Source organism: Vicia villosa, linkage group LG2 (genome assembly GCF_029867415.1).
Source record: "Vicia villosa cultivar HV-30 ecotype Madison, WI linkage group LG2, Vvil1.0, whole genome shotgun sequence".
NCBI lineage: Eukaryota > Viridiplantae > Streptophyta > Magnoliopsida > Fabales > Fabaceae > Vicia > Vicia villosa.
This window is the reverse complement of record NC_081181.1, coordinates 221,415,674-221,431,208: the sequence shown is the minus strand read 5'-3', so window position 1 is coordinate 221,431,208 and position 15,535 is coordinate 221,415,674. Positions and strand designations below refer to the sequence as shown.

The 15,535-nt window shown below is 28.3% G+C and overlaps 1 protein-coding gene across 1 annotated transcript; it reads left to right on the top strand.

The window, feature by feature from the left end:
• Positions 1-3,813: 3,813 nt before the first annotated feature.
• LOC131651415 (aspartic proteinase CDR1-like) lies at positions 3,814-5,142 on the top strand. The gene has a single exon (XM_058921082.1). The coding sequence runs from the start codon at positions 3,814-3,816 to the stop codon at positions 5,140-5,142; it is 1,329 nt and encodes a 442-aa protein (XP_058777065.1).
• Positions 5,143-15,535: the final 10,393 nt, after the last annotated feature.

The window sequence follows — 15,535 nt, the reverse complement described above, 5'->3', positions numbered from 1 at the left end:
AAATTTTCTTTCATGAGATTCTAATCTTTATCATTTTATTCACAAAAATCTATAAATATATAAATTTTCTAAATTAAAATTGATTTCATATAGATTGTTTCTCAAAAATAAAGGTATCTTTAAAATGAGATCTTATTTATTTATTTCATATCAAGCAATTTTGAAATATATTTTTCTTTTAATTTCTTAATTTATATTATATATTTAAAGACTAAATAATTTTTTTAGTAACTTACCGGAAAAATTAACAATTCTATTCTTTTTAAATTATAGCATCATAATTTAAAAAATTAAAAAATTGTTTTATAGTTTAATAAATTAAATTTTTAAGGAATAAAAATATTTTTACAAACAAAATATAGTTTATTATTGATAAAATAAATGTTGTGTGCAACTAATAACATAGACAAATTATAATAATATAATTTTCATTGTAAATTATAAGTAATTATATTTTCTTTTAAGTATAAGAAATTGTGAGGCACGGGTAGAAACACTAGTTCTTTTTATTCTACTTAATTGTTGTTATATAAAAAAGCATCTAGCAAATTATTATTTAAACAATATTTCTAACTAAAAAACCATTAAAAAAATAATTAACTTGCCAAATATAATATACAAAACGTATTCGTGAAAATTCGGAGGTAACCTTTTCGCGACATATAACATAGCTATAAAGAAACTAGAGGGGGGAAATATATTTAATGTAACTTAAGATTTGGTTATTGTTATTGATTGTTGAAAAACTTATGGCAAATATGGGAGTGAGATCAAAAGTTTTTAATTTAAAAATAAAGGGAATAGGTTTGTGGTTGGACTAAAATACATGATATAATTACAATTAAATCTAAATATTGTCATGAGGAATTTAATTTACCTCCCTTAACAAAAATTGACCTATCAAAATTAAAATTAAAAATTTTCATTATTATATTTGAGATATAATCTTCTTACTTATGCATTTTAACAAATCAAGGTATTTACAATATTATTTTTTGGAACTAAACTAAATAAAACTTATAATCTTTGTGATAAATTCAAATAAAATGCTCTCTCTCTTATTACTATTATAAATAAAACTTTTCCTTTCAAGTTTATTTAACAATGGATTGTTGGGTTAATAGTAATTTACCTCTTCAATGTTAATGAATTTTGCTTTTTCTCCTTCCCTACCTTTTGACAACGGTTTTTTAAAAAAAAAAACGTTGTCAAAACCTGTCTTTGACACCGGTGGAGTAAACCAAAACACGCTCATATACATAGGATAAATCATTCTCCCTTGATTGTTTAAAGGATGTACTTGACCTCTATATCGAAAAGATTCATCAATTAATTATAATTAGAAGATAATATCTCTTTTTAATAAGGAATATATATATATATATATATATATATATATATATATATATATATATATATATATATATATATATATATATATATATATATATAGGGGACGACTCAAGTGAGAACATTTGGTTAATGTGAGAAATGAGAACAATTAATCTTAACCATTAAATTTTGATTCATTTAAATTAATGAACACGATTGATTTCTTTCTCCATAGTTTTTTTTTATTAGTAATGTATATAATCTTCAAGAAAATTAATTCACATTTATATTTTAATAAATAAAATATTTAATTTATTGCTTTTTGTAAATAATAAAAATCGATAGAAAATAATTTTTTAAAGATGATACATTTTATTTAATAATTAACCTTTGAATACATATTATCATTAGTTGCCGTTATTGAGTTTTAGATTGAGATTACTATCACAAATTTAAAAATAATAATAATAATATATTCATCCAACAAATATAATCATAAATATATAAATTATTTCTATTTTAAAAATAAAAATAAATATAATTATGAATGAATAAATATATAAATATTATCATATATTAATTTTCATATTAATAATATTGTTATATATTTATTATAATCCATAGTATATTTATATGAATTGTTTTTTATAGGAATACTGAAAATAATCGGATATAATTATTTTAAAAATACAACAATTTAAATATTTCATTTCTTAAAATATAATATATCTTAAATTATAGAAAAGTTATATAAATTACAAATATAAAAGACATTAGAATGAGAAATCAACAATTACGTTTTTTAATTTCTTGAAAAAAATTATGATTTTTATTTGAAAATTACTAATATAATTATATGATAATTAAAATATTATATATTTAAATTTTATATAAAAAAATCAATATAATTATATATTAATCAATAACGTTATCACTTAATTATATAAACTTTTTAATTTTTAAAAACAATGAGAATATTTAACGTTAATGAGAATATGTAACATTAACAACCATGAGAATATTTAATTTTAATTATTTTAAAATTAAATAGTTAATATAATTAATATAAATGTTAATTATTGAATAAAATGTATCATCTTTGAAAAATTATTTTCTATCAATTTTCATTATTTCCAAAAAGCAATAAATTAAATATTTTGTTTCTTAAAATATAAATGTGAATTAATTTTTTTTGAAGATTATATACATTATTAATAAAGAGCACTATGGAAAGAAAAATCAATCTTGTTCATTAATTTCAATGAATCAAAATTTAATGGTTAAGATTAATTTTTCTCACATTAACCAAGTGTTCTCACTTGATCAGTCGTCCCCTATATATATATATATATATATATATATATATATATATATATATATATATATATATATATATATATATATATATATATATATATATATATATATATATATATATATATATATATATATATATATATATATATATATATATATATATATATATATATATTGTGGGTAAAAGTTAACTATTAAAAGATTTTAAATATTTGATTATATTTTTTGAGAAAAAAATATATGAATTTCCTTTATTTGTTTATCCAATATGAATAATATATTATTATTTAATGCAAAAAAAATTAAAATGGTTGTCTTTTTATAAGGTTAGAATGAATATAGACGTAAAGATAAGAACAACATAAAGTAAATGGTTTAAAATAGTAAATATTTGTTTAATCATAATAAATATTCACATCAGATAAAAAGTTAACTATTAAAAGATTTTGAATATTTGATTTGATTTTTTGAGAAAAATTATTTGAATTTCCTTTATCTGTTTACCCAATATGAAAAATATATTATTAACGCAAAAAAAAAAAAAAATAGTTGTCTTTTTATAAGGTTAGATTGAATATAGACGTAAAGATAAGAACACCATAAAGTAAAGAGTTTAAAATAGTAAATATTTGTTTAATCATAATAAATTAGTAATTAAATAAATATTCATTATTGTAGTTTATAATGCTAGAGATTTGGTTGTCCTTATTGATTGTTGAAAAACTTATGGCAAATATGAGAGTGAGATCAAAAGTTTTTAAATTTAAAATTCAGGGAATAGGTTTGTGGTTGACTGGTTGGACTAAAATACATGAACTATAATTACAATTAAATCTAAATATTGTCATGAGGAATTTAACTCCCTTAATAAAAATGGACCTATCGAAGTTGAAATTAGAATTTTTCATTATTATTTTTAAAATCAAATACAATCTTTTTTTTCTTCATAATGTTAAATTAAATTTTTATAATAAGTATAATATTTAACACATATATTTTTTTACCAAAGATATAAGAAACGTTTGATTAAACAAATATTCACTATTTTAAACCATTTATTTTATGTTTGTTCTTATCCGTACGTCTATATGCATTCTAATCTTATAAAATGCAGCACAACAATATAATTGAGATAACTAAGTTTTCACTCAAATCTCTAGAATAATGTTACAAGTTTCATGTTTTATCCTTATTTTCTTCTGCCTTTTCAACTTAATAATTAGTTCTCATGCTATAAACAATGGTTTTAGTATTGAACTCATTCATCGTGATTCATATAAATCACCACTCTACAATCCTACACAAACTAAATTCCAACGAATTATCAATGATGCACGCCGTTCTATCAATCGTTCAAATTATATCAACCGAGAATTTTCTATTACTAAAAACAAACTTGAGTCATCTTTGATCTATGAAAATGGTGCGTATCTAATGAGTTATTATGTTGGTACCCCACCATTTAAGGTTTATGGTTATTTGGATTCAGGTAGTAACCTAATATGGCTTCAATGTAAGCCTTGTAATGTGTGTTTCAATCAAACATCTCCTATTTTTAATCCTTCAAAATCTTCGAGTTATCAAAATATTCCATGTTCTTCTAGTAGATGTAAATCTACGGAAGCAGAAACTTCTTGTTCTAATGATAGAGATGTTTGTGAATATACATTAGGTTATGGTCTTACTGAAAAGACACAAGGAGATCTTATTTTGGAGACAATTACATTTGAGTCAACTTCGGGATCTATGGTCTCATTTCCTAAAATTGTGATAGGATGTGGATACAACAATACTTTTAATGGCGGAAAAGGTTCAGGTGTAATTGGTCTTGGAACTGGACCTTTGTCACTTATAAAACAATTAGGATCTTTCACTGATGAAAGATTCTCATATTGTTTAGTTGATGATAGAAATGTTAATTTATCTAGCAAAGTCAATTTTGGAGATGCTGCTAAAGTCTCTGGTAATAATGTTGTTTCAACTCCTATGGTCAAACTGATAGGAAACCACCAAGAAGAATATTACTATTTAAATTTGAAAGCAGTAAGTGTGGGAAGTAAAAGAATTAAGTATAGGGGTTTTAAAAATAAAGGCGTAAATGCTTCAACACATAACATCCTAATTGACTCGGGTACAACACTAACATTTGTTCCAAGTCATTTTTACCATAAGTTTGAATCGGCAATTAAAAAAGTGGTTAAACTAGAACGCTTTCATGATGATAGTGGTGAATTTAACCTTTGTTATAATACCACGTCCAAACAACCAAATTTTCCTGTCATTACTGCTCATTTTAGTGGCGGAGATGTTAAATTAGATTCTATGGGCTCCTTTATGTCTTTATCCAAAGGGATTGAATGCCTTGCTATTTTTCCACATAGAAAACATAATTTTGGAATCTTTGGAAACAAATTACAAGTGAACTATTTAGTTGGTTATGACCTAAAAAAGAATATTGTTTCGTTCAAACCTACTGATTGTTCTAAGTATTGAATGAGAGTAAGCATTTTTTACCTCATTTACTTGTTAAATTAATAATAAATTTTTTATTTTGTTTCCTATCTCTTTAAGATCATCTCCAATTTTATTTTTTTTAAGGATTCTGTTTTGTTTCACAGGTTAATAAATTGTGTAATTTGTTGAGCATTTTATTTTTTATTTTTTATTTTAATTTATATTTTATTTTGTTCATTTTCTTTTCTTGTTTGTGATTCCACTTTCTTTCTTTTTTTTTTGAAACTTTAGTTTATAAAATATAAATGAAAAGCTGGCCTCGAACATAGAGTTCGACTGAAACCAAAATAAAATATAAAATAAATAAATAAATAAATTTTAGTCTTAAATCTACTTATTATGATTTTAAATTTCATTATATCATACACTTGGATAAAGGAAAACTATGAAGATCAAATATTATTCATTGCATTAGGCCTTTATCAAATTAGACTCAGGTTGAATTAGGCATTTATTAAATAGAAAAAATCTATATTTTTTATAAGTCTATTTGGTTAAAAAATATTAGATTTCAAGCCATAAAAACAGTCTTTTAAACATTATGTAAATTACTTATTTAAATGTCTAAAATAAGTAGACTTTTATTTAGGCTAATAAACTAAATAAGACCTTGAAAAACCTGATTTATGTTTCAATTTTTTTTATAGCCAAGTTTAAGCTTTGCAAAGCTTAACTCAAGACTCTCCATTTCCACCCAAATTCCACTAAAACCATCTGTTGCTTTCAATGATTTGAAAAGATTTTAAGGAATGGAAGTGTTTTTTCTTCAATGATTTGAAGAACAATACATCCAATGCACATCATTCTGCATCTCATACATTCACAATCAAACTTTTATATATTTTCAATTTTGGTTGAATAATTATATATTTTCTTATAGAATTTATTTGAGTAAATTTCAAAATATTATTTAAATAATATAATTTACAAAAATAAGCCTATAATATAATTTATTTGAGTCCAATTTTTTTTATTTACTCAAAATATTATTATAGAAAAAAAATTTGGATGGGTCCCATGTTTTTAACATTTTCCGGACCTATCTCTTCTATTACTTCTACTACCAAACTAAAAAAATTGTTACTTTCTTCTCTTTTCTCCTATTACTCTTTCTCCAAAAAAAAAAAAACATAAATGTTAGGAGTGGTTTTGAACCAAAACCATGGGCTAGTTAATATCTTTTCTCTTTTTTTGGGTTCGTGTCTCCACTAATTTGAACAAATATTGTACCTGTTTATTTTTCTCTCTTCCATTCCTTGCAAGCAAAATCAGTTTAAAATATATCTAAGTGAAATTCAATACGCTTTTATTTCAGTAATCCAATAATTCATGCCTAACTCATATGCTAATATAAATAGCACATATAATATGAGTTGAATGAATTACATTACATCATCTATCAAACTCAATAATGATAAGCTGATTTCCTAATGTTTTTTTTGTTGTTTTTTTGTGATATTTCAGGTTGACTGCAGCAGGAGAGGATTAAGTCTCCTCAAACCAATGCAACCACAATGCATTGGTTCTAGTTGCTGCTCCACGCCTCAGTGTCTTCCCTTCAAAGACACCGCCACCACTCTTCCTGAACCGCCGCATCCACAGGGCATCGGTTCCCAGTTTTGATTGTTGCTCCACACCTCACTGTCTTCACTCCGGAAACACTACCGCTAGGTCCCTCTTGGCACTTCCAACACCCTAAATAATGAAAATTTTAAATATTATTTTATTACATTTAAATTTTTCTATTTATAGTATATTAACATGTGTGCCCTTATGACACACGTTAGCATGACATTTATATTAATTTCAATTTGTGTTAATTTGCATTTAGAATATTTGTCTTTAATTTGTTGAAATTTGATGAAGATTATATTTATTATTATGTTTAATGAATTAACTAATAAACCACTAGGTCAATTAAAGTGATGAGGTTGTTGAAGGAGAACAAAGACAATGGAAACGAGTTCAAACGATGACATAAACTTGGTTAAATCAAATGAGTTCGGTTGATGACATAAACTTGATTAAATTGTCTTTTACACTAACAAAATAAATCATTTGGCAGTATCACGTGAATTTCTTACAAATAGCACACAACCGATTTATTAATTTTCTTAAAAATGGAAATCAAATAATCATTTCAAAAATATTTTTGCAATATAATTTAGGACGGATATACTCAGGAGATACCCACCCTTCTATATATAATAATGGAGTTTGAGATTCTCAAACAAAAGAGAGAGAAAAGAAACAATCTCTAACTACTCTTCCTAACTAATTTGTATTAGGTTTATAGTTGTAAATAAACAATATCAAAATATAGAGTTTCTTTTCATAATAGTTGTATTAAGTTTAATTAGTAACTTTTTATGTTAAATTGTCTTCTACTAACAAAAAAATCAATTGGTGCACAATGGATTCGCTGCATCAATTGTTGAACCACTGAATGCATATATATATATATATATATATATATATATATATATATATATATATATATATATATATATATATATATATATATATATATATATATATATATATATATAGAGAGAGAGAGAGGTAATAGGATCAAATTACATCTTAATATTACTATTCGAGCTTGGCCCTAAATGGGCTTCAGACTATCCAGTCCTAGACAGACTTCGGACTACCCGATTCCAAATAAGTTTTTTTATAAACAAATTAAAATAAAACCACATAATATTTATTATAAATAAATTAAAAATTATTTTATTTTAAACATAATACATTTTTTGTCAGACGATAGGCTACGATCTAGAAGGGGTGGATAAATCGCAAATGAAAATTCTTATTTAAAATTATGTTTTAAATTTTTTTTAACTATGGCGCGCAGAAACGATTTTGAATCGACAATCGTCTATCTCAAACCGCTATTAAAAAGACCGAATATACATTAAACCGATAGAATGAATACCTAAGATGAGAAAATCAATCAATATCCTTTCAGCAACATTTAAATAAAAACCACGTACTAGTAATTGATTTCCAATGAAATATTAAACAAATACGATTTAAGTAATTTGTCAAACACTTGGTGTGCAATCAATTCAAACTAGATTTTTCTTTGATTTTGTTGATATGAGAAACCAATTACAATCACATAGTTTGTAATCAACTCAACAAAATAGTTTGAAGTATTAGACAAAGAAATCATCTCTATGTATCGATTGCATAATATATATGAGCCTTCGTAGTTAAGCGTCCACTTTCCCCGTGAATCCAGGCGAGGTAGGAGGATCTTCTTTAGTATTAGATAACTTTCTGGGAACACTCGAGGACGAACCTTCTTGTTAAATGCTTTCTTCAACCGCTTTTGATATAAGTTCCTGGGGCACAAAGTTGTTAGGCGCTTTTCTTCGATGAGGCTGAGTTGATCAAGTCGTGTCTATAACCATTCAAATTCTTCGGGCTTGATTTCCATTAGGACTCGGAGTGAGAGAATCTCTACTTCCACTAGAAGTACCACTTCCATGCCATAGACAAGAAAGAATGGAGTTTCCCCTATTGAGGTGCGTACATAAGTACGGTAGCCGGGTAGCACAAAGGGAAGCATTTTTTTGCCAATCTTTGTACGCCTTCACCTTCTTCTAAATGATCTTCTGTTGGAGCAGTAGAGCGGCAAGCAACAAAAGTTTTGGAAGTATTTATCCGAAAAATTATCGTGTCCACAGAGATTAGTGCTACTGAATGGCCGTTCAACAAATTTTTAATTCTTAAGTTTGGATTAAATGGGTTTTAAGTAAAAACGGGAAAGTAAACATATGAACATAAAATAAATACATTCTTGATAGAGAGTAACTTATCAGGTTCGAATCTAAACTACTCCTCACAAACTTAGATTTATCACTCTGTCGTACTTAATCTACAATACTCATCAGAATCAGCACATATCCCTCACATCAATGTCCATTTCTGCAACCCCGACGAGAGTTCTATTATATTTCTCTTTCGATGATGTCTCAACCGTCTAACAACACAGAGACGTTAAACTTAGATATTATGTGGATGTTAAGATTTATGATGTCTATTTCTACAACAACACAAATCCAAAGCATTTAAGCAAAAAGATCAAGGAAACACCGATTAGGATTTGTAGAGCAAACTTTATACAACTAGTAGAAAGAGTAACAAACATCCATGGGTTTAAAGTAATTTACATACAAACTCACCAAAAGATAAATAAAAAGAGAAGAGAAGAAGAGGAACCAAACATTTCTTGGTTTGTCAACACCAATCGATGAGAAATTCGATCTCTGATCATCTGATTACAAGCTCCAATGGTGTTTTCTAAGCTATATAGACCAAAAAAAGAAGGTTTGATGGATTAAGAACAAATACCCCAAAACCATAACCTAAAAAATTTGTTTTCCCCTATTTATGCAATTTTGGATCTGTTGTCTCGAAAAAATCAGCATTAATGTTTTGGCCATAACTTAAGAACCGTAACTACAATTTGCGCCCGTTTTGAAGCGTTGGAAAACTTATTCAATTTCCTATCTAACAATGATAACATATCAACCATATTGGTGATTTATTATTCTTTGGTTTTGAGCCTTATTCGTTTATGCGCTTGTTCCGTTGCTCAAAATCGCGCGTTTGAAGTCGTGTCTTCGACACTTTATTGCTCATGCTCCAAATACCAATACCTACAAAATAAATAGAAAACTATCAAAAAATATAAAAATATATGAAAATACAACTATTCACAAAGTATACGTATTTATATACAAGACGGGGAATTATTCAAACGGTATTAACAAAAAATATCGATAAGTGCCACTATTTACATACACAAAATAACTACATTTTGGCACTTATCAAACTCTCCCCAACTTAAACTTGTTTGTCCTCAAACAAGGCCAAACACTTGAAAAATCAAAAGTAAAAATCCAAATAATCAAGAAACAACACAATTTAGAAAAACGAAACAATTGCACGGTTCAAACCAAAAATGCACAAACAAAGTAAAAACTTACCTCAATCCTACAACGACACGTGAAAATGAAAAGAATCTTAAGTACAAAAACCATACAAAACATTCTAAATAAAGCATGCTCAGTCATGAATCACGCCTAGCAAAAACTCATCGGTAGATGAAAAACACCAAAGGGTGAGGACTTTGACACACACACCCAACAATCTTGCAAACAATAGACAAAATTATGTGTTCATCCAAAAATAGTATTGAAAATGCAATGGCACGAATCACAAGAAATTTCAAGGTTGTAATGTGGCTCGGTTAACAAACAAGTGATAAGTCCTAAAGCTAATCGAAACAAAAACTTGCCTAAACCTAAGGGAGTAATTACTTCCACAAAGTTTCACGCACCAAAATCTCGATCAAACTTCTTCTTTATCACAAATTTTCAAACCAAAACACAATACTTATTAGCACACTCTTATCCATACTCTTTTATGTTATTTTCTATTTCAAAAAAATCTTTTTTTTCTTTCTTTTTCTTTTCTTTTCTTTCTTTTTCACATTTTTTTCTTCTTTTTTTTTCTTTCCACAACCTCATACCAATCACAATATAAATGGGCAAACATCCTCTTCCCAACTTGAATACAACTATCATCATAATAAGAATACTCCCTACTTTCTAAGGCAAGGTAAAAATTCACACTATAAATCATAGTGGAGGGTTCAAGAAAACAAAGAATCAACATCCATACACAATTGAAAACCAAACGCTCATAGACAAGCATTAAGCAAAAACAATATGGATATTGACAAAAAGACTCAAAGGAGGTTACTAATGCTCACACACTCACAGGTGAATTGATATTTGGCTATGGTAGTTGCGCTCAAAATCAAACAAGTACCTTGATCACTTTCGTCCATTCATAAAATCAATACAAACGAAAGATTAAACATAATAATATCCAGTTAAAACATGAAATGTCAGTCTCTCACATATATACACAATGGAAAACCACCTCACATTTATGGTAAAAAGGGAAAACTAATTGTGATTCAAGTCATGAGCAAGTGATGCAAAAAGAATGAGTAATATGAAATTTGTACAAATGAAAAGTCTCATAAATATGTGATACTATAGAAAGTGATAAATGAGTATCTTGCTACGTACAAATTTGAGCAGTCATTACCGCACAACCGGCATGTTGAATATATCACAATCGGAGAATTACCAAATGCTACTTCAAGTAATCGGGCCAAAATTTGAGTTTAAACAATAACAAAAAATTTAAATTATAACTATAAAATACAATACTATAAAGCCTTGGTGTAAGTGGGAAAAAGGAGAGCCAAGTGAACCATTAAAAAGAGTTCAGTGACCAAAAGCAACAGGGCACGCGACGCACCTTCAAGACCGCGCGACGCCCTTAAGCTCTTCAGCTCCCAGGCCGCGCGACGCGCCCTCTTTGCACGTGACGCGTGCTACACCAGAAAAACCAAACCAGTTCAGAAAACCAGAATTTCCAGTGTGTCACCACTTAACACCTACACTACTCATTTACATAAAATTAAAACAGAAAAATATACAACCGTTGGGGTGCCTCCGAACAAGCGCTTATTTTACGTCGTTAGCTCGACGCCTTTTATTGTTTCGGGGATGGTAAGTAACTTCCTCGCGATAAGCCAATGCTTTCGCCTCAAACGCAACCTAAAGAAAGCGACCCGCACAAACACTTAACAAACAAATCAAAAGCAAAAGTATACACAAGTATGTGTAAAAACACAAATATACATAAAACGCAATATTTACAAAATCCTTAATTGTCTAAACATATTGAAAAGTGGAGATTTAGAATTTATGAACTATCCGAGTTCAATTTGTTTAGCCAACTTCACCTTGCTAAATAGCAAAAGTAAAGAAGAACAAAATCAAACACACAAACATGTATAAGTATGAAAATATAAACATGTATCCATATACGAAAATATACAAGTATGAGAATATGCACAAAATATATGATATTCCCAAAACTCAAAAACAAAGAAACTATCGCAATGCGAATTTAATATAAACACCAATCCCCGGCAACAGCGCCATTTTGTTAGAGTGGCAAGCAACAAAAGTTTTGGAAGTATTTATTCGGGAAATTATCGTGTCCACAGAGATTAGTGTTACTGAATTGTCGTTCGACGTATTCTTAGTTCTTGAGTTTGGGTTAAATGGGTTTTAAGTAAAAACGGGAAAGTAAACATATGAAGATAAAATAAATACATTCTTGATAGAGAATAACTTATCTGGTTCGAATCAAAACTACTCCTCACAAACTTAGATTTATCACTCCGTCTTACTTAATCTACAATAATCATCAGAATCACCACGTATCTCTCGCATCAATGTCCATTTCTGAAACACCGAAGAGAGTTCTATTACATTGCTCTTTCGACGATGTCTCAATCGATCAAACAACATAGAGACATTAAACTTAGATATTATGTGGATGTTAACCCCAATCCTATCTCTAGAAGCCAAGCTAACAGATATTCCCCTAATCAAGATTTATGATGTCTACTTCTACAACAACACAAATCCAAAGCATTTAAGCAAAAAATCAAGGAAACACCGATTAAGATTTGTAAAGCAAACTTTATACAACAAGTAGAAAGAGTAACAAACATCCATGGGTTTAGAGTAATTTACTTACAAACTCACCAAAAGAGAAATACAAAGAGAATAGAAGAAGAGGAACCAAACATTTCTTGGTTTGTCAACACCAATCAATGAGAAATTCGACCTCCGATCATCCGATTACAAGCTCCAATGGTGTTTTCTAAGCTATCTAGACCAAAAAAAGAAGGTTTGATGGATTGGGGACAAATACCCCCAAAACAATAACCTAAAAAATGTGTTTTCCCCTATTTATGAAATTTTGGATCTGGTGTGGCTCGCGTCGCGCGCAGGAGGGCGCGCCGCACGCTGACTGTTGTCTTGAAAAAATCAGCATTAGTGTTTTGGCCATAACTTAAGAACCGTAACTCCGATTTGCGCCCAGTTTTAAGAGTTTGAAAGCTTATTCAATTTCCTATATAACAATGACAACATATCAACCGAATTGGTGATTTATTATTCTTTTTTTTTTAGCCTTATTCGTTGATGCGCTTGCTCCGTTGCTCAAAATTGCGCGTTTGAAGTCGTGTCTTCGACACTTTATTGCTCATGCTCCAAATACGCATCAATACCTTCAAAATGAATAGAAAACTATCAAAAAGTATAAAATTATATGAAAATACAGCTATTCACAAAGTATACGTATTTATATACAAGACGAGAAAGTATTCAAACGGTATTAACAAAAAGTATCGATAAGTGTCACTATTTACATACACAAAATAACTACATTTTGGCACTTATCATCTTCTTGATGTTCTTATTGGCTACTTTAACAACGTCGTTCATCTCGGATCGATAAAGTGATGGATTATGATACTCGATATTGAAACCATCGCATAGTTCCTTCATCATTTCAAGTTTGACCCATTATTTCTGATGATCTTGTTAGGAACTCTGCAACATCAAATGATTTCTTTATTTATGAATCGAGTGACCACTTGCTTTGTCACATTTACCTTATAAACAGCTTCAACCTACTTGGTGAAGTATATCATAATAATAAACACAATTTTTTTTTGTACATTTTAAATTTTAAGCCTTTATTGCAATTTTTGAATGATTAAACTAATGTTTTGAATAATAATATAATGCAAGAGGAGGGGTACTTATAGGTAAAAGACTGTATAAAATTATTATCCATCTAAGCAATCTAAAATAAAACCAACTAATCACATGGTCATTATGAAACAAAAGACATGGGTTCTTCATTAAAATAGGCAATTTCTCTATGCATTCATATACATACCCATATATATGCGGTAAAAATCTCAAAATACCTATATATTTCATATGGGCATGTCCGAAGACACCTTTTTCTATAAAAAAAAAAAAGAGTGATTTCGGATGTGCACATCCGAAATCACTATTTTTTTTAGAAAAAGGTGTCTTCGAATGTGCATTATCTGGTCTTTTTCGCTTCAAATAGGCAAGTATGTTTATCGATGCAACTTTGATTATCGATCATTCTAAAATAGCATTCTTCGCTTCGCGATTTAGCCGACACACAATTGGATGCCCGTGTAGCTTGGTTTTCAATGCGTGATTATGAAGTTCGTAAATGACGCTAAAACGCCACAAACCATCAATCCTACAAGATACACGCATCTTAAACGGACACGCACACTTTCTTGATCCCGTGTCATCATATTTTAACTTTTGATTTGTTGAAACATATTTCCCACCCCTCTCACATTTCACCACAATAAATTCTTGCCTTCTACTATTGTCATGGTCGGATCTTGCTATCACAGCGCCAAATTCAAGTTTACTAGCTTCCTTTTGGACCCACTCTAGCAAATGTTCACGACAAGTGAAAATCATTTCATTTATAAATTGTGGTCAAACATCCATCGCAACGGCAATCATTTTAACATTGTTAATCAACTCTTTAGACTTAGCATCTTTGTTGACCTTTTTCGGAACTTCTAACTCATCTCTGACAATGTTGTCGGGATGCACCATACTTAACATATGCACAAAACATACATTCTGTCAAAACTATTTTTTGAATTCTATAACAGAACATATTTCGGATATGCACTTAAGAAATTTGTTTATTGGATTTTAGAAATGCATATCTGAAGTGACGTAGTTTCTTCCACAAATCAGTACCAATACAGTGAAATAAGAGATGGAATGAGAAAACTTTATCTCAAATTGTTACTTTATATGCTCTCCTTGATACGATGAACCACTTGAAACTTGGTTTGAAGATGAAAAATTGATTAAAAATGAAGGTGGGTTTGGAGAGGATTTTGATTATGTGTGGAAGAAAATTAATGAAATTGTGAAGGAGTAAAAAATGTATATGAAAGGTTTTTTTGGATATGTATATCTGAAATAATTGAAAATATGATATATGTGTCTTCGAAAATACATTTCCAAAGAATATTTTAAAATTTTCAAAAATATTTTCCATCTTATATGAGTGTAAAAACAATTCTCTTAAAATATGCGAAGGTCTTTGTCCAAAAAAAAAAAAGTAAACAAGTAATAATATCGTTACATGACTAAATAGCTTGTATGTGCAACAAGATTATGTAAAATTTCCGTGGCTAAATAAAAAAAAAGTGATTTTTATGTCATAGTTGCAAGTGCACATTACCCGAATTCCAGATTGAATTATTGAATTACCTATTGACTCGAATGATTAAATTGAATTAAACTAAATAATTCAGTTAAATAAATTAATTTTTATAATAAAAAAATTAAGTTTACATGATTGTAAATCCAAAAGTTTATTCTCTTATTCACGGAACAAT